Raw genomic sequence first — 26132 nt, 5'->3', positions numbered from 1 at the left:
CCGGGGGGAGCGGGTGCGCGCCAGAGAGCGTCGAGGCTGGGCCCCCCAGGAGGTGAGGGTCCGCGGGAGCTGCGGAGGGAAGGACAAACCCCATCCTTTCCCCAGCGGCGCCTTCCACCTGGCCTTCGCGCCCTTGAGCCTGGCGGGCAGCCCGGGGTGCGAGCCTTGCCCCAGCGGTGTTCCCCGTGGGCAGAGGAGGAGGAGCGGCTGATGGCGTCACTCCCACGCGTGTCCGCCGTGCGTGGCCCGGCACCGCCCACCTCATGAATATTCTAATGAGGGGGCGGGCCCGCCCATGCTAATCGCAGCTGCTGATCGCTGACGCGCCATCACACCACGCGCCGCCGCGGCCGCCGATTGGCCGGGGGCGACCTGGTCTCATTGACAACAAACCGCGGGGGGCGCGCGCGCCGGGGCCGCGGGGGCGGGGCCGCCGGGGCTGCCCAAGATGGCGCGGGGTCGGCGGCGCCCGCCGGTAGCGGCAGCAGCAGCAGCGTCCGCCTGAGCGCCCGGGGCGGCGGCGGGCCCTGCGCCATGGAGGGCGGCGAGCTGGCCGCCGAGAGCATGGAGACCCTGACCGAGCTGGGCGACGAGCTCACCCTGGGCGACATCGACGGTGGGCGCCGCGGGAACGGGCGGGGGTGGTGGGGGCTGCGCCCGTGGGCTCCCCGTGCATGGTGGGGGGAGCGCTTGTGTCTCCCCGCGGGCCCGGGGCTGCCGGTGCCGCCCGACGGGGCAGGACGCGTGGGTGGGGTGGTTCTTGGATCATGCTGCGTGGGGTGTGTCGTCCCCCCCGAGCACGGAGTGGGAGCACAGGGTGGCCGCCCTGGCTTGGCCCCTCTGCGTGGGGTGCGCTTCCCACGCGGAGCGGGCTTCCCATGCGAGCGGGAATCCCCCGTCCTGGGTGGGGCAGGCGGGGGTGCGGGGCGCGTCCCGCCGGGCAGCGCTCGCCTATCGAGCGGCCACGCGTGTGTCCGCGTGTGTCCCCGCGTGGCGCGGGCAGCCCACGGCCGGCCCTGCCTGGGGAGCGCTTCTGGGAAACTCCCGTGGAGCTGACCCACGCCTGAGGCAGGCGAGAAAGATGTGGTAGCCGCAAGGAGCCAGTGTGGACGTGGGGGTCTTCCCACCCGTGGCCGGCCCGGGAAGGGGTCGGCAGAAAGTACTTGGCATGTCCCTTTGCTCCTGCCGCAGACCCGCGGGGCAAACGGCGCAGTCCACGTTCCACTCGTGTTTCCTCGCTCTCTCAAAGTAGGTGCTAAACGATGGCCGGAGCTGTGTCGCGACTAGTGGCTGTGGGAGGCCGAGCCTCCAAGCCCTCCAAGCACTGAAACAGCTCTAACTGCTTAAATTTCCCTTTTTTTCACTGTCATCTTAAAACTTCACCGCGTCGCTGGCACAGCTCAGACCCGTGAGAAAATCGCTGTTTTCTGCCGAAGTGCAGCAAAACAAAGCGCCTGCGTGTGACGCTATTTTATATGTATTTTTGGTGACACCAAGCAGCTCCTGAAAAGCTATTTAAAATGTCATTTCTCTGTGCGATCTCTGCTATAGGCTAGAGACAGGGTCCTGGCTCAGTTCACTATTCTGCTGGGCTGTAATCCCAAATTGAGCTCAGCTTTCGGGGCAGGAGTGTCCAAAGCATCCTTGTTTAGCCACTGGGAGATAAAATAATACCAGTGCTTTTAGATTTCTAATTGACATCGATTTGCAGTGTAGCTTGGGGCAAAATTTATACCCCATTTTTCTTTGTCATATATAAAAGAAGAACATACCTTTTGAAAGTGCAAGGGGCTTAGTTATTGGTCATAAAGTTTGATGGTGCTCATCCAAGGTAGTGTTTGCCGTTGTTTAAGGACCATGTAATGAGTTCTCAGGTTGCATACAGAAACAGAGGCGAATTGATGAACCCAGAGATGGCTCTGAACTGAGGTGTGCCCGGGGAGGTGTGATTCAGAGCGATGAGTAACTTAGGAAAACGAGCTTCACTTTCCTCCCCAGCTCCAGGGGTGGATTTTCCTGGGGGAAGGTGGGGGGAAGGGATATGACAATCCTGCTTTTTTTTTGTACTCCAACATGGATTTGTCTCAGGGTTTGAAATTTTGCAAAGATTTTCATTTGGTTTTTAAGTTGTCTTGTTGGTGTACCTCTCCCATTCAGGCTGAGGGACCCCCTCACTGCATCTTGTGTGGATTTTGATTTTCTGTGGTAGATGCGCCGACTGCTGTGGGATCTGTCCCCACACGCGGGGGTCATAGCAAGGGTGGTCAGAGGGTCCCAGTGCTGAGCCTGAAGGCTCTGCCTCCTACCCCAGCACAAACTCCTCCACCAATCACGGGCACCTTCCTGTTGGCAGGACACTGCTGGGTAACACCGGAGCACGAGGTTCGAGTTGGTCTTGGGTGTGAAGCATGTCAGGGTTCAGGGCAGAGGGGTTATTTCTGTTGAGGTTGGAATCTCCGCCACTTTTCATTTCTCAAAGCACAGCGTCTCCAGGAGCGTGAGGAAGAGCAGCCTGTGTGCTGAAGAGCTGAGCCACTGCCTGGAAGAGGCAGCTGAAGCCCAGCCCTTGCCTTTCTGCCAGGTATTCAGTCCCTGGGTTAATGAAAGCAACAGAAGCCCTTGGTGGGCTTGGTTTTGTAATACCTTGTTGACATTTTTTAGCCTTGGGCTGGGCCAGGATAGTTTCTGCAGTAACATGTCACTCTGCTTTAGGGGCCGAGACCTCTCCAGCACAAAGGGTGCCGGTGCTCTGGTGACACTGTGTTTATCACTGATGGTTGGTCCTTCAGAAGCAGCCGAGGTTTCTCACAGTGAGTGTAGACACTAAAGGCGTTTTAAAAGGCAAAGGTTTAGATTTTGGATGTTGGCTGTTTCTTCTGCATTATATTTTTGTGTGTTGTTACTAGGAAAGTTCTTGGGCCCTTTAAAAGAGGTGGCTTTGATTCCCTCATAGTCTTAATTCTTTAAAATTAATCTTTGGACTTTTTGCATTTAGCCCAAGTTAAGTCTGTAATAAAGATATGGTTTAGCTTGTGAGAGCAGGAGTAGGTTTTTTAATAAGATATTAAATCTACTGCACTGAACACAACATTCTTTAAAACTCAGTGGTTGAAATTTGGTTCTTATGCTGGAATTTACTAAAATCTCATCCGATTTATGTTTATCCCCCACTTGCAGTAGTGCTGTCTGATAGTGAAATAGCAGTACCATCAAATCAAGAGTTTGAGAAGTAGTTTTTTATCATGTTGAGGTTTACTTGGGATAGTCTTAGCTGCAGTCAGTTGGAGGGTGAAGAGCTATTTCATATCCATCTAAATGTTATGCACAAGTGTTAATCTTGAAACAACCCTCCTTGCTCTGGTAATGTTTTATTAAAGCCAGCTGAGGGAAAGCATAAAAAAAAAATCTTTCATTAATATAGTGAAAAGTAGAGACAAGGGCTTGGTCCAGCTGCTCCCTGAGGGTGGCTGCTGCCTCATGCTGGGGGAACTGTGTGTTCCCACTTCAGTGTCAGGTTATGAATAGGTCAGGAGGACGCTTTGCCTCCCAGGCTCCTCCATTCCACAGACCTGAGTTCTTAAGAGAAGTGTCATGGTCAGTGCTTAAATGTTTGTCAGGGTGTGGAGGGATTGCGATTGGAAGGAAAGAGTAATAGTATCATAGAAATATGTTGAAACCTGTGTTGAGGGAGCAAGAAGCTTGGAGGAGGATCCATCCCTTTGCTCTGTTTCAGCTGAAGGAGTGTCAGACAAATTAATTGGATAATGTGTGGGTGGCATTTTGGAGAGGCAAATTAATAGCCATCTTATTGCTGGGACAGCCTCCATAGGAACTTCTTGTGAAAAGTTTACTGCTTCAAATCCGCTTCATAAACCACAGCAGCAACGTCCTTTGGGTTTGTGGATGAGAAAGGTCCTGGTGTAAGGAGCACTTTACCACATTTTTTCCTATAAATCAGACATCTGTTTTCTGCTTCCTAAACCCTTATTTATTATTTTCTTATAAACTCTCTCTTAGGTTTGTGGGTTCCCTCCTTTTTTTCCTACTTCCAGAAAAAGATAAATAGGACTTTTAGAAAACTGTGGAAAAGCCAATGCAGCAGGGGCAGATGCTGGGGTGGAGTAGGATGTCTGGCTCCTCCTGCCTCTGCCTGCACACAGATCAGGGAAAGCATTCAGGTAGCTTAAGGTGCATAATTTCATTAGTGTGGAAGAGGAAACTCTGCTTATGAACAATGAGCTCTTGGTTGTGAAATTTTCTCCTCTGTGGGTAAGAGCTATAGCATTGAAGTAGGAGCCTTTTGATGTGGGCTGATAAAATCCCAGAGAAGGTGGGGTGGAGAGAAGCTGCTGTGCAGTGAGTGCAGGCAGAAAACCAAGAGGAAAAAGTTATTCTGGTATTTTAAACACATACATGCATTTCTCCTACAGTTTTATAAAGTGTTGTTTCCTTAGTGTTTTTTCCCCAATTTCTTGTATCCTTGCAATGAATTCTTATCCTGTTTCTTCATTTTGCAGATTCTTAGTGGGGCAGGAGGGATGAAAACTCCTTAAAAGTTGTGTGGGAGAGTGGTTAGTGGTGGAATTGTTCAGGTGCTTAGTTTCTTCCTTCTGTAAGATTTAGACTGAAGGAGTAAGAGCAGTATTTTAGTTATATGTTGAAGATGGTTTTAAGTTCTAGTCTGTGCTTGCATCTTGTTGTCTGGGAAAGTGGTGTAGGAGAGTCCTACTTCTTCCCCCTGAACGGCAGCAGCAGTGGTGTGCTACTGGCCACCTCCTGGTCTCTCTCTGGAGGTGTTAGGTTAGTGCGATGTTCTCTGAAAGTTTTGAAGTACCCAGAGCTCCCTTCTATGCACACAGCCCATCATTCCAGTCCTGATACAATGGCAAGTGTCAAAGTATGTGGGCAATAAAATAATCTTGAACAAATTTTCTTCTGTTTCACAGAGATGCTGCAGTTTGTCAGTAACCAAGCAGGAGACTTTCCAGATCTGTTTTCAGATCCCTTGTGCAGCACCTTCCAGGGCGGCAGCAGCAGCGGTGGCAGTAGCAGTGGGACCCTGGAGCCGCAGTTGCAGCGGTCATACAGCCAGGCACAGCTCCAAACCTTTCCTCAGCCGCCTGCGTCCCCCCAGCTCCAGAGCCTGCCAGTCAAAGCAGCACAGACGACACCTCCAGCGCCTTCACGCTCAGCCCCTCTCCTTCAGCCCCGGCCCTCGCTCCAGCCTCAGCTCCAGCAGCAGGCCGTCATGATTACACCAACGTTCAGCTCTGCTCCTCAGACCAGGATTATCCAACAGCCAGTCATCTACCAGAACGCGGCCACAAGTTTCCAAGGTAGCGCTTGTGGTGCTCAGGCTACAGGTGTGCCTGGTGCACTCAGGATTTTGGGATGCTCAGGCTATGGGTGTGCCTGATGCACTTGCAATAAATGCATTAGTGTTCAAACTCCAAACACATCCTCAACCACGACAAGCCTGACGATCTTTTTCTTGTGATGCTGCCTGTGAGGTGTCCCTTCTCCTGCTGTGTGGCTTTGGAGTTGGGGAGCATGGAAAATTGTCATAAATGAGATCTTAAGTGTTTTTGTGTGGCCTCTTGCCATAGTTATCTTGCTGTTCTCCTCTGTTATGGCCTCTCCCCTGTCACTCTTGGGAGGCTTGAGAAAATTATGTCTTAAAATATAGTTGTTGGCAACCCTGTCCTCCCACTGATGGGTGCACTGGGCAGATCCAGTCTGTCCCACATGGCAATCCGGATTGAAGGCACATTTTATCTACCAAACTCTTGAGTGCAGTACTTGCATTGAGCAGAGACACCTGTAGGGATATTTACTGATGACTGGATCTTCATTTGTGAATGCCAGTTGACTTGATCCTCTTTAGTAAGTGCTGATTCTTTACGTGACAAATAGGATCCTTTGGTCCACCAAGATCAGGGAGCGGGAAAGCGTAGGTTGGATGTACAGCATAATGCCACTGTGCTGTCAGACCAAAGAGCTTTGGCTTTATTTTCTCTTAGCTGATCCTCTGTGCCTCCTGGAAAGCTGCTCTTCTAGGTGCAGTGTCCTCTTGTAGGAGGCACCAAAGGAGCTTCTCAACATGTGGAATGAGTTTGATGAATGCTGCCTACTAAGAAGCTCTGGGAAGGAGTGATGCTAGAAGCATTTGCAGGCTCCGAAAGGGAGACCTATCTCTGGGCTGTTTCTGACACCTCTTCTATTTTTCAGTTCTCCAGCCTCAAGTCCAGAGCCTGGTGACATCCTCCCAGGTTCAGCCAGTTACCATCCAGCAGCAAGTGCAGACCGTGCAGGCCCAGCGAGTGCTGACACAGGCTGCCAACGGCACCATCCAGACATTAGCACCGGCCACGGTCCAGACGGTTGCTGCTCCACAGGTCCAGCAAGTTCCGGTAAGTATAAGTGTGGAATGATACAGGGATACAGCAGAAGAAGAAAGTGCTTTTGCAGGTCTGGTTTCCTAGCTTGCCAGGGGGAGAGGAGGTGAAACTTGTAGTGCTGGCAATCCTGTCTAGGTTTGCCTTTGCGCAATATTTTTTAAATGTGAGAGGTATTTCTAGCCAGCCTGTGTCCCAGAAGCATTTTACTTCATGCAGGTCATGTGTGAGAGTCCCTGTTGCAAGCTGTGATGTGACTTCAGGTAGTGAGCAGTGTTCAGAAACTGTTTTCACTAAAACACTGGCTTAACTAAATGTAGTCTAAAGTAATTTTCGGAACTTGGTACTGCCAAACCGGATTGGAAACCTTACTTGAACAAGCTTTCTTTGACTTTTGCCTACTTCTTCACAAGTCCATCACCTCTACCACACGTATAAGGACTGCTCAATACTGGAATGTGTTCTTCCGATTCTTCTGTCACTTATTTTTATCTTTTTACTGCTACAGTCATGTGATTTTGTTGACTTAGTGCATCTTTGTATTAAAAATGTTTGTCTAGGGGACTTGGTATGACAAAGTTGCTCTGATTCAGTTGTACTCTGCCATCTGTCATGTTCTCTAAGAGTTAGCAAGGTATTTGGAAGAAATAAGAGCAAGCTGTGTTATGGCAAAATAACTTACAGTTGATTTTGATCTGCTTGATGTTTATGGTACAGATCCTTTTGGTGAAACTCTAGGGGGGAAGCTACTATGAGTATTTCCCGAAGCAGACTGCCCTAGCTGTGTTAGACTCTGAGTACTCAGCCAGTTAATATAGGGAGCTAATTATAGGTGTAATTGGAGAGGGGAAGGCAACTTTTCCGTCAGCTCTTTTGTGTTTTTACATACTTGTTTACTTCTGGTGACTGATTTGCAAACCGATGTCCTGGTGGTTCCTCTGCTCCTCTCCCTCCAGTGCTGTCCAGACTGTCTCATGGTCAGAGTTTGCATTAGGGGCGACCAAAAGCATTTAGGTGGTGCAGGCTGCAAGGAAAGAAATACTCACCCTGCTCTTTTGCCATTCACTGAGTTGTAAAGTAACTGCAACTCTGCTAGTGCTTTACCTCTGGCTGCTGAGATCAGCAGGGAAATGCATGCTCATCCCTTCACCTGTAACTCTTTTCAACCTAGGTTCTGGTCCAACCTCAGATCATAAAAACGGATTCCCTTGTCCTGACAACCCTGAAAGCAGATGGTAATCCTGTTATGGCTGCAGTACAGAACCCAGCGCTGACAGCACTCACTGCTCCCATTCAGACCACAGCTCTGCAGGTACTATATAGATGTTCTTCCCTCCTTCTCCTCACCGATGTCCTTTCCTGTTAAGTAAGAGATTTGAGCTTTAGCATTCTGCAGTAGTGCAGACAGAAGGGGTTTTGAGGGCTGTTCTAGACACGTCCAGAGCAAGTAATACCCTGTTTCTGCCAAGGCTAAACACACAGATTATACTGCTTGGCAGCCTCCCATGGCCAGTAAGCAAAGACCAAGGGCACATTTCTGTTTACCTTTTTCTGGTATTACAAGGAGAAGAATATGACCTAAAAGCTCTGTCTGGTTTTTAACTTGAAACTGAAAGCTAACTTGCTCAGAGATACCTGTGGAACTTTCTTTTGCCTCTCAGTAGTGTCTACTAGTAGTATATTGAATGTGACAACTAATTAAGCTACTTTTCAGAGGGCGTTTGTGGTGAGGATTCATTATAATCATTGGAGATGGCAACTGTGCTTCATGGCCTCTGTGCCTCATGGCCTCCACTTTGAGAAACTTATGCCCCCAAAGAAACATTTATTACAATCTTGTACATTTTGAACAGATATCTCTCTACAAATATTTACTGGGGGAGATAAACTTGGGCTTAGATTTTGATTTCTTTTGCAATAGCATGGTAGGCTTCTTACATACTTGTTAGCAGCTAGGCTAAAACCTTCAATTAACCTGCTTGCTTTTAGATGATGTTTTCACACAAAGGTGAGGCTTACGTGGTTCTGCGTACCTGAGACATGTTTGAACACGTTGAAATTTGGTGGAAATAAACCAAGGAGAGGTTTAAGACTTAAATTCACTTATTTGTCAAGTTCCTACTTGAAACGAAATTATTTTTCTGATATTCCAATTAGAAGACTATTTCAGAGTTGAAATTGTTCCTGAAGTTGCTCATGGCTAGTTATTATTACGTTTGTCTTTTGACAGAAAAAACTCTTCTTCTCCATAACCACTTCCTTGATCCTTGGTGTACTTCAGAGAATACATGTATCTTTCTCAATCTTACTTTGCTGGATTAAGTAGTCTAAACTTTCTTTTACTCCAGCTGTCCTAGAATCCTGTCTGTGCAACTGTTCTGATGGGATTCATCATACTTCATCTCTGAGTACACACTGCTTTAGTTTGGTGTAGATAGTCTGTAGATGGGTGTCCAAGTCAGAGCTTTTCGTGCCGCTATATATCACTCGTTGTCTTAGTTCCTCATCTTAAGGCATTTTTATAGCTTATGGATTTTTTTTTTCTTCATTTAATCAAATTCAAATCCAACTGCATTGGTCAAGCCAAGGTTGTTTCCATAATAGAATCCTTTCTAACATTGTCATTACTAGTTTGGAAGTAGCGTAGCCTGTTGCTGTTTTACTGACTTGTCCACAGAAAAGGTGGATTTGGACACTTGGATTGTAAGGATTGTAGAAACAAAGAGGAGTTTCGGTCCATTTCTCTATTTAAGTGGATGAACAGAGCACAGTATTGGCAGAAGTATTGATATTCCTGGAGAACAAAAGATATTCTTATTCCACAGTGACTAGTGTGGGAGCCAGAGTGACAGATTTTTCCTGTGATGCTGTGCCAGTGCTCCTGCCGCCTAAGAAAGACAGAAGGAAATTGGCATCTCACATCTTTTCTGAGCTGTACAAACGTTTCCTGATTTGTCTTTTGTTTACTCCTTTTTCTTTTGCCATCATAAACCTTATCTAAATTGGCTGATTGCTCTTGACACTTGTTACACGTGGTCTTTGTAGACCCTCGTTGGGAGCAATGGGACCATTTTGACCACAATGCCGGTGATGGTGGGACAAGAAAAGGTGCCTATCAAACAAGTTCCCGGGGGTGTCAAGCAACCTGAACCACCTAAAGAAGGAGAGAGGAGGACAACTCACAACATCATTGAAAAGCGTTACCGGTCATCCATAAATGACAAAATCATTGAGCTGAAGGACCTTGTCATGGGCACAGATGCCAAGGTAAAGATGGGGGATAAGAGCAAATCTGGTATAATAAATACTTTGTCTTCGAAGGTGCTCATTGCTCTACCAAATGAAGTATTTGGGTACATGCAGCTGTAAGTAGTGTGCACACTTGTATTGGGATAACACTGATGAGAAACACTTGTGTGATGGAAAACTTGGTAATTGTATTCAGGAAAGGTCACCTGTAAAATACTAATTTTACTGTGCTAGTGGTACTGTTTCTTGAAAATAAACTATACCTTATGCATTTGTTCTTATGTTAGGTCTAACTTAAAATAGGTAGAATATCCAAATGGATGTTTTGATAACTCTGCCAGACCAGATCTTGCTTAATGTAAGTTTCCTTTTCCATGTGACTGCAGTAGGGAGGAGGGTTTACAGAGCTTTCCGATTTATTTCCTTTAGATATTAAGCAGTAAAAACTCCTGCTTGCTCAGTTACTGGAAGTTTTCTTATGCCACGTGCTCAGGGTTGTCCTATTTGCTTTACCTCATGCTGGCATAGCGGGCAGTGGTATTCTTGATACTTCTGTGATCTCTCTACAAATAAGTGCACTAGTGAAGTCACCTCCTATTGCTGGGTGGAATTGGAAGCTTAATATTTTTAAAAACATGGGTCATGTGCAGTGGCTTCATAGTACTTTCAGCTTGTGTTTACAAGATAAACTTGTCCACTGCTTCTGGAAGCAAGTGTTTTCATGGGGATGGCCAAGGCAGTGAGGCAAGGAGGGAAATATTCTCAGAATTAGGCAGTGAACAATGGTCAACAGACAGCAGCTTGTTCTATGACAGCCACGTCATATACAAACTATGGTACTTTCAAAGGACTATTTCTGGCTGAAACATAGATGTGAACTCTTATAATTTGGATGTTAATCTGTTTCCATTGTACTATTTTATAAGATGTTTGAGAAACCTCAGTCCTTGTGTATGTTTGATATCTTGCCCGCAGAGCATGCCCTGCTATTAGTTCCTTTGCAGCTGCTGAGAGGTGCTTTACTCCCTTTTCTATCACCACACAATACAAAGGGTTGTGGTATCCCTACAAGCAGGAGTGACCCTTTGATTCTCTTTATATAAACTGCTTTTTGTATGTCTTAATTCCTTGCAGATGCACAAGTCTGGAGTCCTGAGAAAAGCTATTGACTACATTAAATACCTACAGCAGGCCAACCATAAGCTGCGACAGGAGAACATGGTTCTGAAGCTGGCTAACCAAAAGAACAGTAAGTTGTGGATGCTGTGCAGGAGGGGGGAGGCAGTCAGCATGAATGTAGAATGTATCTTGCAGTCTCTTATCCTTGACAGAGGTTGCATTGATAGTGGCCAGTGTTACTCCAGGTGACAGAGCAAATCTGAGAGACACTGACAGAATTCAGGATGGAAAAGCACATACATAATGCACTCTGATTTTTTGCAGAGCTCTTGAAGGGCATTGACCTAAGCAGTCTAGTTGACACCGATGTAGATCTGAAGACAGATGACTTCAACCAGAATTTGCTGCTGATGTCTCCTCCAGCCTCTGATTCAGGATCCCAGGCTGGCTTCTCTCCCTATTCCATTGATTCAGAGCCAGGAAGCCCTCTTCTTGATTATGCAAAGGTATTTATGACTTCAGTTGTCAAATTTAAGGCATCTACTTCAGGGATACATAAGGGCCAGAATTTAAAATCTCCTTATTCTCAAGAGTGGAACCAGCAGACATCTGGCAAGCAGATCTGTAGGGCTCAGAGATCCTTTGTAAGGATGAGGAAGGTGCATCTGTGTGTTTTATCTTTTCTTAAATGATTGCAACTGCTTCCTGAGCTGTATTACCTGAGCCTTACCTTAGCTACAAGAAGAACTGTACTTATCCTTCAGCCCCTGTACAGTCTTTGTGGACTTACAGTGCTTGTTCATGACCCAAGTTGCCCATGACTTTCCAGGATATGAATGTCCAGTGCGTAAAGCAGGAGAACTTGGAAATAGATGATGACATCAGCTGTGGTTAATGAGACCACAAGTAATCACAGTAACAGAAAGCTGTTAGCTGTCTTTGGCTTACAAGTTTGTTTTGTGGATATCACAGAAGAAGTGGGTCTTCTGGGAGATCCACAAAAAAGTAAGGGCAGCAAAAGTTAATCTTAGCCTAAACCAAGGATCCAGTTAATAACTGAAATGACTGGTAGCAGGAAGAAGTTGAAGGCATTCAAATATTTTAACTTTATCTTACTAAGCTATGAAAAGCTTTACTGGAGTTCTTGCTGATCTTGAGCTCAAAAGCAAATTTTAAAATGTGTTCTGTTTCTCCTTCTTCCCTACCCCTCCCTTGGCATAAATGCTTCTTGTGGTACAGAATGGTAAGCAGTTTGTTTTCTCCTCTTTTTTCTCCATTCCTATTCATTTGAAGGTTAAAGATGAGCCCGACTCTCCTCCTGTGGCGCTTGGTATGGTGGATCGCTCTCGAATACTCCTCTGCGCTCTCACATTCCTTTGCCTTTCCTTCAATCCGCTGACATCCCTCCTGGACATCCGAGGAACCCCGGAGTCTGACAGTTTGGTGCGCCACAGCTCTGGCAGAAATGTGCTGACTATTGAGTCAGGTAATGAACTAGAATAGTTTGGACCACAGAAAGTGTCCAGCCTTATGTGGTCTCCCTAAAGGTCACCTCCAGCTGTGACTGCTGCAGGTCACAAGGTGGATGGTTGCTGTGGTTCAGTAGGATGGGTTTGTGTGTTCAGGGAGTTGTATGACCTTTGCTTAGTGGGTGGGGAGAGTAGTAACTGCTGGGCTGGGTGTGGGAGGAGAGCCAACTTGGATCTGGTTCCAGTTCCCATCCATATCCAGCATTCTTCTTGCATAAAACCAGCCATGGCTCAGTGTGGTGAGGTTGAGGTAGCACCCATTTGTAGCCCAGCAGTCTGGGCTTTCAGGATAGACCCTTTAAAGTAGTTCAGGGTAAGGAACATCCTCCTGTCCTCACCAGTCTTTGAGGCATGTTCCCTTTGTATTTGTTTTTAAGGTTACTGATTTTGTAACTTAATAATGAAGTGTTATTACGCTGTTGCTATAGGCTCTTGCAACTGGTTTGTTTGATACACTTATTCCATAAAATTCATAGGGGAGGGCAGGGGATGCTGTAGGTGTGGGGTCATTTTCCTGACTGGTAAATATGCTTCCTCAGTGTTGCTTTGTAAATTTTATTAAGATCAAAAAATGACACTAAAGTATTGAGTACCTGTGGGTGTATCTTACAGAAAAATCAGAAGACATACTCTGGGGAAACTAAGTGCTGATTCGGTTTTTTATACATCAGTCTTCTAAAAATAACCATTTAGTTGGAAATGTTGTGGCTTGGAGTTTGGATGAAGAGCTGTTGATACAGGTGCTTCCTGATTTGAAATGCAATCTTTGCAAAAGCTGATTAAACATGTGGCAAGCATAGCAAGACATCCTCCTTGGTCTGTGCTCATTATGTTGCCAAGCTTTTGGTGTCCAGATTAGCTTTTAACTTTCCTTTTGGATGTCCATTGTAGATGCAGCTGGTTGGTTTGGCTGGATGATGCCCACGCTAATCCTGTGGCTTGTGAATGGAGTGATTGTACTGAGTGTGTTCATAAAGCTACTCGTGCATGGAGAGCCAGTGACCCGGCTACACTCAAGGTCGTCGGTCACCTTCTGGAGGCATCGCAAGCAAGCGGACCTGGATCTGGCACGGGTAAAGCTGACTCATTGTTTTGCATCAAATGCATCTTTTAGATGGGATTTTGGGTAAATGTTGCCTAGTGAGGCAGTGGCTTGGCACTTGCAAGAGCGTGGTATTCCTTGAGTGGATTATCCTGTCTGATTTCAGAGAAGCTGTTGCTAGGTTGTCCTGAGCAGATTGCTGTCCTCACTCAACCTAAGTTAGTGAGGCATAGATGCCAGCATTGGAAGAGGCTCTGAACTTCTGTCCTTGTTCCTAGCTACTGCATCTTGTATCAGTTTTTGGCAGCAATATCTTGGGTTTTGTCCAGAGTCTGGCCTCTGCTGTGCTGGTCTGTGTGCTGTCCTCCAGCCTCTTGGAAGTCCTCACCATTGTTGGGGCAACATTTGGCTTTTGATATGGGGACCCCAAAACTTCCATGTTGTTTGAGAAGGCAAGAACCTTCTTTCACTTAGTACTAGTGTGTCTCACAGGCAGTGCAGGACCAGAACCACGTGTGGAAGGATATGTTCAGGGCCAGATTTCAAGATAGTGTAAACTGCCATTATGTTTTCTGGCTCTATGATGACGTCCCTCTGCTAAAGATCTTGTCCTAGCTTGCACGTCAGTTTGTCTTGCTCCCAATGCTGAGGAGGTCCCAAAGTGTCTCTGTAATGGTGATTTTTGTTGTTGAACTTTTTGCTGTGTTATTTGCAGGGCGATTTTGCTGCAGCTGCATCAAACCTGCAGACTTGCCTGTCAGTACTTGGTCGAGCACTGCCAGCTTCCCGCCTGGACTTGGCCTGTAGCCTGTCCTGGAACGTGATCCGCTACAGCCTGCAGAAGCTGGCGCTGGTGCGGTGGCTGCTGAAGAGGACTTCTCATCAGTGGCGAGCAAGGGAGGCCACTGTAGGCTTTGAGGACGAGGCCAAGACCAGTGCTCGGGATGCAGCTCTAGCATATCACAAGCTCCATCAGCTCCACATAACAGGTAGGAGCAGAGGTGGCAGATATGCTGTTTTGCTGAATGATGAGACTGAGCTGATCCTGGGGGATACAGGGAGAGCACTACAGCCTCTCTTCTGGGATGGCTGCTGTTGGAAATTAGCCAGACAAATTTCAGGAACCACTTACTGAAACAGGACAGATTCATGCAATCAAAAAACTCCGTAAGAACAGCTGAAGCAACAGCAGTATCTCAAATTATGTTTTCCTGAGTTTGCAGAGGTGGCTGAGAGTCTTTCCCAAGCAGCAGTTGATTGAGTCCAGTCATTTTTTGCTGCTGTTAAAGGGTTGTTTTATCACTGTCACTTGGGAATGTGAGGTGGAAGCAGGGGCTGGGGTTAATTGCTGGAAGAATTGAAATTTCTGAAGCTATGTACAGTTTAGGTTGCCATTTGGTGTTGATGTGCTTTGAAATCCTGAGTATGTGCACATGGACTGAGGAAGTGCTTGAATGTTCCTTGCAAATGGTTGTTTTTGCCATTTCCTTGGCAAAGCAGTTTGTAATGTCAGTAAGCTTTTAGCAGATCAGAAATCCAAGCTGAACTTCCTTCTGCATAATCATTCTTTGTGAATTGTCACCATGACACCAGGGCATGGTGTACTTGTCCTTAAATATTATCTGTGTAGGTACAGGTGTGGACTGCAAAGGGTTTTAAGATAGTGATGAATACAGTGAGATAAAGTTTGCTGATGATTTTATCCTAACTGGCTTAGCTATACAGAGCTTTCTTGTGGAAGTGAGGCTGTGGATGTCAGTCTTTAATATCTTTGGAGGGAAGACTTGGTTATGGTTGTTCTGTTGTCTGAATACAAAGTTGACATACAATGTTGCAAGCTTCTCATATCAACAGGTTCTTGTTGTTTCTTTAGGATAGTAGCCCTACAAATTATGGTAGTATTTAGTACCTGGTACTACTGATTAAAAGTTAACACTTTTTCCTCCTCTTTCTGGTGCAGGTAAACTTCCCTCCAGCTCAGCTTACTCAGGCTTGCACATGGCCTTGTGTGCTGTGAATCTGGCTGAGTGTGCAGAAGAAAAGATCCCACCCAGCACAATGGCAGAAATCCACCTGACTGCTGCAGTTGGCTTGAAAACCCGCTGTGGAGGCAAGCTTGGCTTCCTAGCGGTGAGTTGTCTTCTCCTCTCCTATCACACCTCCAAGAAGAGCTCTAGGAAAGCCAGGAAACTGGCATTGCTGTAGCTCAGGACATCTGCTATCAGTACAATTATAGTATGACTTGCAGTTATGATATGAGCTGTAATTATAATATGATCTTTGTCCTTGGTGGTGCAACTCTTCCCTGGATGCTGTTCTCAATCAGCCTCTCCTTTCCCCAGAGCTACTTTTTAAGCCAGGCTCAAAGCCTGTGCAGCTCAGAGCGTAGTGCCATTCCTGACTCGTTGCGTTGGCTGTGCCACCCCCTGGGACAGAAATTTTTTGTGGAGCGAAGCTGGACGGTGAAGTCAGCTGCAAAGGAGAGCCTGTACTGCACCCAAAGGAACCCTGGTGAGAGCTGCTTGTCCTGAGTGTGTGGCCTTCCCAGCGCTTTGAGCCTGGCAATCTCTCCACTCTTTTATCTGGGACAAAAGTGGTGTTGTATTTGAGAGAGCACCTTTATATGTCTGCCCTGCTTATGGTTTTGATGGGCCAGAGAGGGTGTGGAGCTGAGAGATCTCTCCTCAACCTGCAGGAGCTGACTTGCTTCCCTATGTATACTGCACTGCATTGTCCTCTTTATATGCTGGAACACAACCTGGATGTGACCCCAGATGTCCGGGGGGTGACTTTGGAGTGACCAAGGTTTATCCTCCACAGAGCAGTGTCCTCACTGTTTTGCTGAGTGGCTGAAGTGTCAGAGTGATGTTTGGCCAAAGGCTGCAACTTTATAAGTTTTCAGAGCCTTTTTATCCCTTTAGTCCACTTAGTCTTTAGAAATCACTGCATTAATTACTCAAGAATTTCCCTCTACTGCTTTTTCTCTTGCTTCCACATTTGATTCTTCTTTTTGGTTGTATTGAGAGGTGTCTATGGCTGTATGCAAGTGAAATGGTTTGGTTTGATCCTTCTCTAGCGGATCCTATTGCACAAGTCCATCAGGCGTTCTGTGAGAACCTGCTAGAGCGAGCAGTGGATTCCCTCGTGAAGCCTCAGACTAGGAAAGAAACAGCGGGACAAGAGGAGGAGGAGTCGTGGTGAGTATATGGCCACTGCAGCTTATTACAAGAGTCAGCTCTGCCTCTTTTTATCAAAACCTCTGAAAGCAGGGGGAACCAAGGTGTGGTGGGGATTTTCAGTCTTAGCTGACATAGTGCTGGTTGATTCTTCAGCTGGATGAGTGGCTTTTTCTCTGCTGTGACAAAGTTTAACGTTCAGGAGCACTAAAATTAGTGTGCACCTACCTCTTCTTAGACCAGGATGTACATCAAGGGCTTTTAGAACATGAAAGTCTGTCATGTCAGAGAGTGAACCCGCCAACTTGCTACCTTATCCGAGGGTGTTCTCCTGACTGAAGTGCTGTATTTACCAGCAGTGAAGAATCAAACAGATGCATGGCAAGAGGAGGAAAGATGATGGTGGCTGAAATTGTCATTGCCTCTAAGCTCTGTGACCAAATGAAAGGGGACAATAGGTGGGAAACAGAGCAGCTTTTTGTACTGAACCATGTCCAACTTTTTTTTGGACTCCATGGGAGATGGAAGCCCATCCTTTGCTAGTAATTCAGCACTATTTCTAGCTGCTCTCCAGATATGCTGGTGCCAGGCAAATGCTACAGAAATACACAGGAAGCTGTGTAAGGATCCTGTTGTCCCCAGAAAGTGTGGGTAAAAACCTCAGATGGGAAGATAACCCAGTTTCCCCACCTGTGTAGGGAAAATGTTGTACATTTAGCTTTGGGGTTTTTTCCAATCTCATGTCTGTTTCCTAGTAGAGAACGCAGTTCGGTGTAATTGCTTGCACAGTGCAAATGCTTGTGATCCAGTGCTGCTGTTGATGAGAGAAGGTAGCAGATTTGTATAAAGGGTGTGGATTGTCACTATACTTGTGGGAGTCCTGTCTCCTCATGGGAATGACTAGCTTTAGTAATACAGCAAGCCTTTTTGTCCCCCTCTAGGGGTGGGAGCTCGAGATCTTCATCTCTAGCCTGTCCCAGGAAATTAGGTTGTTGCTGCATATGCTACTTTCTCTGACCATTGCTATGAACATGTTGTCGTTTGCAGTCATACCTATTTTCTGTGATTGCATATTTGCATATATGCAGTGTAGTTTGGCCTCTTTTGGAGGCCGTGATTGAAATCAACTTGTAATCAACTTATAGCATAGCTGTGTGTTTGAGGTGAGACTCTTGGGGTTGAATCTAGTTCTGTGCTGGTCTCCTTGCAAGAGGAGGTGTGAGGCTGCCCTTTGGGGAGCATTGTGCTATGCACTTCCACTTACGGGGTGGTCTCTTCAGTCCAGCAGTGTTATGTTACTTGTAGAGCTTGAACTTCCTGTGGGCTTAATGGGGCTGCATTGTTTAAATATGCCTTGTGACCAATGAGTAATGCCTTGGCATCTCTTGTTTGACAGCATAGCTAAGGTCTGCCTTGCTTCTTGTTTCAGTGAGTTCTCGGGTGCCATGGAGTACCTGAAATTGCTCAACTCTTTCTTGGACTCCATGGGAAGTGGAGCCCCACCCTTTGCCAGCAATTCTGTACTCAAGTCTGCCCTGGGTAAGTCTGGCAGAACTGAAGTTCTCCCCACTGCAGAATCTACTGCTGATATCAATTCCCTCTCCCTACCATCCCTCAAAAGCCCCAGGCAAGGAGAAGTGCAGTCCGTGGAGTGAGGCTTGATTGCATACCAGCGTGGTACACTCAGACTGGAAGAGTATGATTAAGAAGACTTGTAAATTTGGCTGTGTGTTGTAATGCTGAGTGCCCAGGTGGGACTGCTGTTATTTGTATTGTTGGGCAATATTTTATTTCCAAGCTGAACCTTGTGCCCTCACCTGAGAGCTCGCTCCTGGCAATGCAAAGCAAGAGGAAGGGTGGAGTATATAAACAAACATAGCAACATTGCAGTTGAGGTACAGGAAGGGGTTTTTTCTACTTAATTACCTATTGAACCAGGTTGCCCTTACTTTCACAGTGGCTGTCAGGTGTATTCCTCAATCTCCAGAGACCTGCAGCCTCTGCTGTAGGCAAACTCTGGGCATATACTGGGAGGTGCTTGGTTTGGTCCTTTGGTCCCATTATATTTAATGGGACAACAAGGGCTGTAGAATTCCTCTGAGATGTGTGCTCATCTGGGCTGAGCTGGTAGCAGGCTGCTGGAGCATTTGTCTTGCTTGGTGTTGGTACGGACACCACCTGGCAGCTCACTGGGATGCTGGTGCAGCTTTAGACGCAGACTAATTATGCTGTACCTGAAATGTGTAGAGCAAAAATAGAAGGAAAACTAGATAATTCTTTTTTTTTAGGGATTATTTTTTGGTATAAAGGGAAGTCTATATTTGGATCAATACTGTCATGGAATTGAATAGCAGGTCAGAGTAGCAGAGCATATGCCGTTTTGCCCTGGTTAGGCTTTGGGAACTTTTTGAAGACATGTTAAATAATGGAGGAAAGTATATAGGGAACTTGATTTACTGTCTTGATGGTGATTAGTGCCAAAGCTTGGTATATATGAGTGGAGCTGTTGTTAATTTGGGGTGGTGAGTGGAGATCATTGTCAGGAAGGAAGTCAACTGGTTTCTAGACAAGCTGATGAGCTAAGTTCTTGTTGACAAGATACAAACAGGCCATCCCAAACTCTGCTTGCAGTCAGATGTAGGGTGTTTGCCTGCTGCCAAGTTCCTTTGTGTTCCTGCAGCACATTTCAGCATTCACATGGATGGCTGCATTCCTGTGGGATTAGTTTGGGCTCTTTAGCATCAATCCCAGTGGAAGGCACTGGCAAGGGCACGTGATACCTGCCTGCTTCTCCAAGAGGGAGGGAGCCAGGTGTCCTCTCCTAGGCTGCAGCTCATGACTCTGTTTTGCAGGTCCCGACATGGTGTGCCGATGGTGGTCAGCAGCGGTGGCGATGGCAATCAGTTGGCTCCGAGGGGATGATGCAGCTGTGAGGTCACATTTTGCAGAAGTGGAACGCATGCCGAAATCCCTGGAGATGTCAGAGTGCGTAGGCCTTGTGTGCTTTCCAAACCACTGCTCCTTCTAAACAGGGATGACTCCTTCTCCTCATGCTGTTCTGTAGGATTACACCTACCTGTGCTCTGGAGCTGCACGTCTCTTGTGCTCTGCAAGTGCCAGTGTGCTCAGCAGTTCGTGTGTAGGTCAAAGCTTGCAGACTGATATTAGGGCTGTGGACTGGAAGTGTCAGAAGTGCTTCTTTAGGGATGTCTTGTGGATTTGTTCTAATTGCACAGCCTCCCACCTTCCAAAACCAAACCACAAAACTGACATGCTGATGGAAAGGCTGGTGTCACCATCTCTGTTCTTTTGCACTACAGCATCTTTGCCAGCTTCCTCTCTTTTGTTGCATTTCTCTGTACAGTCTTTGTAGGAGAGGAACCATCGCCATCTTTTCTGTCTAAGGAATGATGATATCTCTGCTCTTGAAGATGGGAGAGTGAAAGCTGATGCTGTGACAGCATGACATGGTACTGCTTGAAAGCAGCGTGCTCTTTCTCTTTCAGGAATGCCCTAGTGAAAGCCACCTTCTATGTATGTAAAGCCATGCAGGCCTCACTGTCTGGGAAGGCAGATGGACAGCAGAACTCCCTGGGTCACTGTGAGAGGGCCAGCAGTCACTTATGGAACAGCCTCAACATGAGCGGCAGCATCTCTAGCACAGTCCTCAACAGTGTAAGATCTATAAGCCCTGGGATAACACAAGGACTGTTGTAGTTGTAAGATTGGTCTTGCTGCAGGTGTGCCACTTCCCCTTTGTATCTATGTTCTCCATCCATCCATCCATCCTGTGTATCATGGGAGTAGAGGGGAGATTTCTTCTCTTTCCTCACAAAGGGTATTGAAATTGTTCTGCTTCTGCTGTATGGGGGAGCAGAGCTGCAAGTACAACGTCATCTCCCTGGGCATGGTCTCAGCTCTTGTTCCTCTCATGCCAGTAGCTGTCACCCCTTTCTGGTGCTTTGACCAGTTTAAATTTGGCTCAGGATAGATAGAAAGTATCCATCTCTGTCCTCCAGGTCAAGTTCCTGATATCTGTAAAGCAGGACCTCAGTAAGCTGGGTCTGCTCTGTTTCAGGCAGCACTTACAAGTGTTTGAACCCTCTGTCACAGAAGTGCAACTGTGCTCTGCTACTTGAGTTTGTGTGGGGCTTGTTTCTCTTCTTTCCAGGTTTACCTAAAGCTGGAACTTCCCTCCGTGGTGTATGGGACGTGTTTCTGGTCCCCTCCGTTGCTCCTGGGTGGCAGCTGTAGTGCATTGTAGTTGCATTGCATGTTGTGGCAGTGACTGTGCAATGTTTCTGCAGTGCAGTACAGAGGCACTCTCTGTTCGGCAGCATGGGCAGAGCCCTCCCAGAGCTGTGAGCGGTGCTAGGGGGCAGCAGCAGACGGGGAAAAGGGTTTGGGCAGCTGCCATGTGCCAAGACTAGCTCTTTTCTCTGCAGGTAGCAAGGCTGTCTTTGCTGTTTCCCACAGTTAGCATTGCCATTTGGGCGGGAAAGCCTTTGCAGAAGTCTGTGTTCCCATGGGATCAGTTTGGACTCGTTAGCATTGATCCCAGCAGAAGGTGCTGGCAAGGGCGTATAACATTGGCACAATATCCCCTTGGCACATACTGTCTTGACCTCTCGATCGAGACATGCTGCTTGAACAAATGGCTGAGTCCTGCTCCCTGTGGTGCATTGTGGTGGGGTGATGTGGTGGGGAGGGCTGGGGAGCCCCCCAGGTGGGCAGGAGATGCTGTGGCTGCCTTCCCATGGGCCGTATCAGCAGCCATGTAGTTTGTTCCTCGCCTAATGGTATGTGTTACTAAGTGTGTGTGCCTGGGCACCCTGGCTCTTGCAGATGATCCAGCTGCTGGCCTGTGACTTGCTGCTCTCTCTCCGTACCAGCCTGTGGCAGAAGCAGGCGAATGCCAGCCAGGCGCTGGGTGAGACCTACCACGCCTCAGCCCCCGAGCTGACGGGCTTCCAGCGCGACCTCGGCAGCCTGCGCAAGCTGGCCCACAGCTTCAGACCCGCCTACCGCAAGGTGATGCCTCTCTTGCCCACTCTGGCTTAGCTATAGCCTGTCCCAAGGGTTGAAGGGAAGCCATGGAAACATATAGGTATATGTGGGCTTGGGGTGGGATGCTCTGCCACCAGCAACCTTCATACTTTCACTTGATGAGGTGATGAGGGAGGTTCCCATGGGTGTTCAGTGCGTGTGGGGAAGTGTCTGCTTTAGGTTCTACATAGAAAACCATCAGCACGTGTGTATTGCCAAACAAATACCATGGCATCCTGTCCCTTAAGGCAGCTTCAGACTGGCTCTGTCCCTTGGGGGAGTGTGGAAGGAGACTTCCTCGGCTGTGTTGGCTCTGCTGAGTAGCTGGAGGGTCAGATGCCTTCTGCATCTGCAGAGTCCCAGCTGCTTCTCTGGGGGTTTTTCCTCTTCTGTTCAGTTTATCTAGTATTAAGCCTCAGTAGAGGATGTATAGTCTAATACTTTAACAAACGAATTGTCCTGGTTTTGTCCAAACTCTGGATTTCAAAGTTTGATGCTGTTATCAAAGTGCTGCACTAGCAACCTGGGGTGAGACCCCCTCCCTGGGACCATAGTGCCAGGGTTTGCTCTTCCATTTTTCCATCCTGTTCCCTATTCTTGATCCTCCCCCTTTCCAGGCCACTCACAGTTAGGTGTCAGATATTTTTTTTTTTTTTTTTTTTTTCCTCCCCTCCTCGTGGTTTCCTTGACCTGCAAATTCCCCAGAGACAGGTGGAAACATGAGGGAGGAGTGTGGAAGTGGGTCTCTGTTGTTGTCAAGGTGTCAGGGCTCTGCTCTCGAAATGCAGTGGCTGAGGAATGACACATGTTCAGCCACAGCGTTGTCCCTACCTCTCATCCTCCATCCTGCCTTCCCTTCCAGGTCTTTCTCCACGAGGCCACCGTGCGCCTGATGGCAGGTGCCAGCCCTACCCGCACCCACCAACTGCTGGAGCACAGCCTGAGGCGACGCACGCCCCAGAGCAGCAAGCAAGGTCAGCCCTGGGGCCTGGGCACCGACCCACTGCCTGTGGGGCGGGGAGGGGGCAGCACTTGGGCAAGGTGTGGGGGCATAGGTGCAAGCTGCAGTGTCTGCAGGATAATGAGCTCCCATCAGCCTGTGGCTCAGGGCGATGCTCCTGCCATGCTCTCTACAAGCCGACTAATGTGAGCTGCCAGCCCTGGGCTGGAGGTGTCAGTGAACAGTCTGGAAAACATTTGCCTTCGTGCAGCTATACATACACAAAACTTGGCAGTCTGGGGTTTGGGGCAGGCAGTGCAAAGGCAGAAGCTGGGAATCCTAAAGGGAAGAGCCAAAAGATATGGTGCTGGTTATTAAATCCCTTGTGAGGGTGTAAGGGGAATGGGCAAATGTGTGTACCAATGCTGGGGTGAGCCCTAGGAAGTGAAGTGAAAGGAACTATCTGTAGAAGACATGACTGACAGCCCCTACCTGACTCCAGCTCAGACTATTCTATTCTGCTAGCCTAAAGGAGCTCCCTGGGGGTCCTCAGAGTGGCCCTCACTCTTGGCTCAGCCAGGGGTTGCCAGCTAGAGATGCCTGTGCTCACTGGTACCAGCTGAGGGCCTGCATGGTGGGGTTTTGTCATGCGGGTGGTAGCTCTGTTGTGAACTTTCTCTCTCCTGTTTGCACATAGGTGAACTGGACACGTTGCCAGGCCAAAGGGAGAGAGCCACAGCCATCCTGTTGGCCTGCCGCCATCTTCCCCTCTCCTTCCTCTCCTCCCCGGGCCAACGAGCCGTCCTGCTGGCTGAGGCCGCCCGCACCCTGGAGAAAGTGGGGGACAAGCGCTCCTGCAATGACTGCCAGCAGATGATTGTCAAGCTGAGCGGGGGCACGGCCATTGCTGCCTCCTAATGCTGTCTTGGGGCCGCCTTGTACAAAGACAGCTTGGTTGACCATCAGCCTGGACTTCCCTTCTGGAGCTTAAAAAAAGTGCTAGGTTAGGGCTGTGCTGGTGGGATTGTGATGGGGTGGGAGGGGGAGGGAGGGTTTTGGTTTTGTTTTATTTTTTTTCTAAACTTGCCCCAGGTTTAGCTTTATTAGCTTCCTTGCTTGTTCTCAGGCACTGCAGCAGGAATCTGTCTAGTTGTGGTTTTTGTCACCTTGCCTGGGGCTGTTGGGAAGCTCTGTCCTGACACTGATTTCCCATTCCTGCTTTGGGGAGAAGCTCACAAGCCCAAGGCATAGAGAAGTGGCACATCCTGTGTCTGTCCTCAGGGGTATTTTATTCTCTTCCCAAACACCTCTGCAGAAAGAAGTCTTTGGGGAGGGCAGAGGATCTGCTCAAGCCTTGTCCCACAGGGCTGCTGGGGCTTGAGGATGTTCCCAAAAGAGAGGGGAAGGCACCAACTTCCCTAGAGTTGTGTGTCAGGAAACTGAAGCCCCCTATACCCAACTTACCTAGGTGCTCTGGGAGTATCGCTTGGGGCCAGTACTGCCCAGCAAATTTCTCTACAGTTTTTATACAGGTTTTTTTATAGGAGTGTTCATGGCTTTACAAAAACATAGGGAACAATGCAGCAGATTTCCCTTCCTCTCTGCTTCATGCGTCTTTTCCTGTGATAGCTGCCTCCGGTTTTTGGCAGGGGGTGGGTTTGTAGCAGCCTACAACAAGCAAAGCCTGGTATAAAGCCTTGGCATCCCTGGTCATGTGATGCTGGGTGGCAGCAGAGGTGGACGGGCCGTGCCCTGCATTGGCGTGAAGGGTGAATGCTTCTCTGGTGCCTTTTTGTTGATGCAGAAACAATTTTTAGAAACAGTTTTTTATTTTACTCAACTCCCAGTCCCAGAATTTGTCTTCAGGTGTTTCTCCTTACCTTTTCCAACTGCTCAACAGCTCCTGCAGAATCTGGGAAGCACTGGTTCAGGGTGCAAGTCTCCCAGCTTTGTTACCATTGCTATTCTGAGCAGTTTGACTTGCAGGTGTTGAATTGCCTGTGACTTTCCAAGAGGGGGAGGTGGATTTGGGACAGGGAGAGAACGGTTTGCCCTCTTTCTCTCTGCCTTTCCTGTTGCATCTCTCCAAAGAAGTGCAAAGCGGTTGCCCTCTGACACGTGCAAATGTGAAAACCAGCCTTTGACAAGCGGGCATTGCTGTTTCTCCCTGTGTTATGGTCAGCGTGTTCTCCATGTTAGCAGCTAGAAACATTTAGATACAGCAGTCCAAACCCATCCTGTCCCAATCAGGCCTGTACTGCCTAACTCCTGCAAAATCAGAACTTGTACTGTTTTGTAAGAAGCTTTTTAAATGTATCCAGCTTTTGCATAGGGGTGTGAGAGCTTGAGCTCCTTCAAAATGAGAGGAAAAAGATAGGGGCTTGTGGTCTCACTTTGCACAGGGTCTTTTGGCATCTGTGAGGAGCACTTCATGTGCTACAGGAATTGAGCGCAGGTAATGCTAGTCCTGGAGTTGCCTGGCTTCACGAAGATGGAAACTGGGGCCAGGAGAAACCTGTCTCCCAGCAAAGCCTGTTCCCAGTGATCGTGATCTGTAGCTGCAGACAAAAGTGCAGGGACCAGAAGATGTTTCCCTCCCTCCCCCACTTTATGTGGGGAATAGCTGGTAGACACCCAGCTGCAATGGCCGGCAGCCTGGGCTTCTTGTCCTGCTGGCAGGCAGGGGGGTTCCTTGCTTCCCAGGGTTGGTGGTTGGAGGGGAGCTCATTGTTTGAGGGGAAGAGGTTGCTCTCAAGAGTGTCTTTGAGTGTAGAGGATGCTCTGGTGGCAGCAACTTCCTCTTCGAGCAGGTATCCTAGGTATGCATAAGAGCTCTTGGGTTTGTACACATTTTGATTGCCCATTCCCAATTTCCACGGCTTATCAGTGATCCTATTCTGGGAGGTGGATTGCCTCCTCCTGATTTTTGTCCTCTTCAGTGGCTCTCACGCTGTCTTCCTGGTCATGTTTTTTTCCCTGAAATACAGAAACTCCTTGCCTGTGGCAACCTCTGAGTTACTTTGCATTTCTCTGGGTCTGCGTGCAACATGTGGGAAGCTTTGTGCTTTAGTAAAATGGGAAGCAAGGCCTTGGGAAAGCAGTGATGCTGAGGTGCCACTTGGTCACTAACAGTGGTCTGAGCCCTGGGGGCTGGGCTGCAGGAAGTACTGGCTGGGGAACTGGCAGACTGCTGGGCTGAAACCCCAGTAGCAAATAGCATGATCCACGGAGGGTCCTAGCATGGCTCATACTTTTCTGCCCCCTCCAGGGTGACGGATCTTTGCCCTGTTTTTTCTACACTGTTTATAAATTTGCTGCCCATCTGTCCCTACGACTTTTTTTACATGTGTGTGTATATACTGTAACTTTTTTGTTTGTGGGTGGGAGAAAATTGTTTTATGGATTATGTGAAGAAAGTCTATCCTCATGGAGTTCAGAGTAGGGATGCTTTGTGATACAAGATGCAACTGGTGGTGGGGAGGTTCCCCAGGGAACATATCTCCTGTCTGAAAATCCTGTTCCAGGGCTCCTGAGCATCTGTTACCTAATAAAGATGAACGTTACCACCACCTCCCACCTGCCCTCTTTCTCTTAGCCATTTTCATCCCACCCAACAGCTGCTCTTAAGCAGAGGTG

At 48.0% G+C, this 26132-nt stretch overlaps 1 protein-coding gene across 1 annotated transcript; it reads left to right on the top strand.

Moving 5' to 3' along the window:
• The first annotated feature begins 442 nt into the window (after nucleotides 1–442).
• SREBF2 (sterol regulatory element binding transcription factor 2) lies at nucleotides 443–26065 on the top strand. The gene is made up of 19 exons (XM_017827690.1): nucleotides 443–616; nucleotides 4947–5336; nucleotides 6229–6410; nucleotides 7567–7707; nucleotides 9441–9662; nucleotides 10779–10893; nucleotides 11088–11269; nucleotides 12057–12249; nucleotides 13184–13365; nucleotides 14050–14323; nucleotides 15295–15464; nucleotides 15677–15845; nucleotides 16411–16531; nucleotides 17940–18049; nucleotides 19363–19495; nucleotides 20017–20185; nucleotides 21356–21541; nucleotides 22419–22530; nucleotides 23194–26065. The coding sequence occupies exons 1-19, from the start codon at nucleotides 535–537 to the stop codon at nucleotides 23412–23414; spliced, it is 3354 nt and encodes a 1117-aa protein (XP_017683179.1). The 5' UTR covers nucleotides 443–534; the 3' UTR covers nucleotides 23415–26065.
• The last annotated feature ends 67 nt before the right edge of the window (nucleotides 26066–26132 follow it).

The sequence above is a fragment of the Lepidothrix coronata genome, unplaced genomic scaffold, assembly GCF_001604755.1.
Source record: "Lepidothrix coronata isolate B3197 unplaced genomic scaffold, Lepidothrix_coronata-1.0 Scaffold141, whole genome shotgun sequence".
NCBI classification, from domain to species: domain Eukaryota; kingdom Metazoa; phylum Chordata; class Aves; order Passeriformes; family Pipridae; genus Lepidothrix; species Lepidothrix coronata.
This window is presented reverse-complemented; position numbering and strand designations above follow the sequence as displayed.

Bases quoted from the DNA above. Each gene is read 5' to 3' on its own strand.
- SREBF2 (XM_017827690.1), top strand. From the start codon at position 535: ATGGAGGGCGGCGAGCTGGCCGCCGAGAGCATGGAGACCCTGACCGAG. The intron at 9,663-10,778 runs GTAAAGATGGGG...AATTCCTTGCAG, and splicing joins TCATGGGCACAGATGCCAAG to ATGCACAAGTCTGGAGTCCT. The intron at 16,532-17,939 runs GTGAGTATATGG...TTCTTGTTTCAG, and splicing joins CAAGAGGAGGAGGAGTCGTG to TGAGTTCTCGGGTGCCATGG.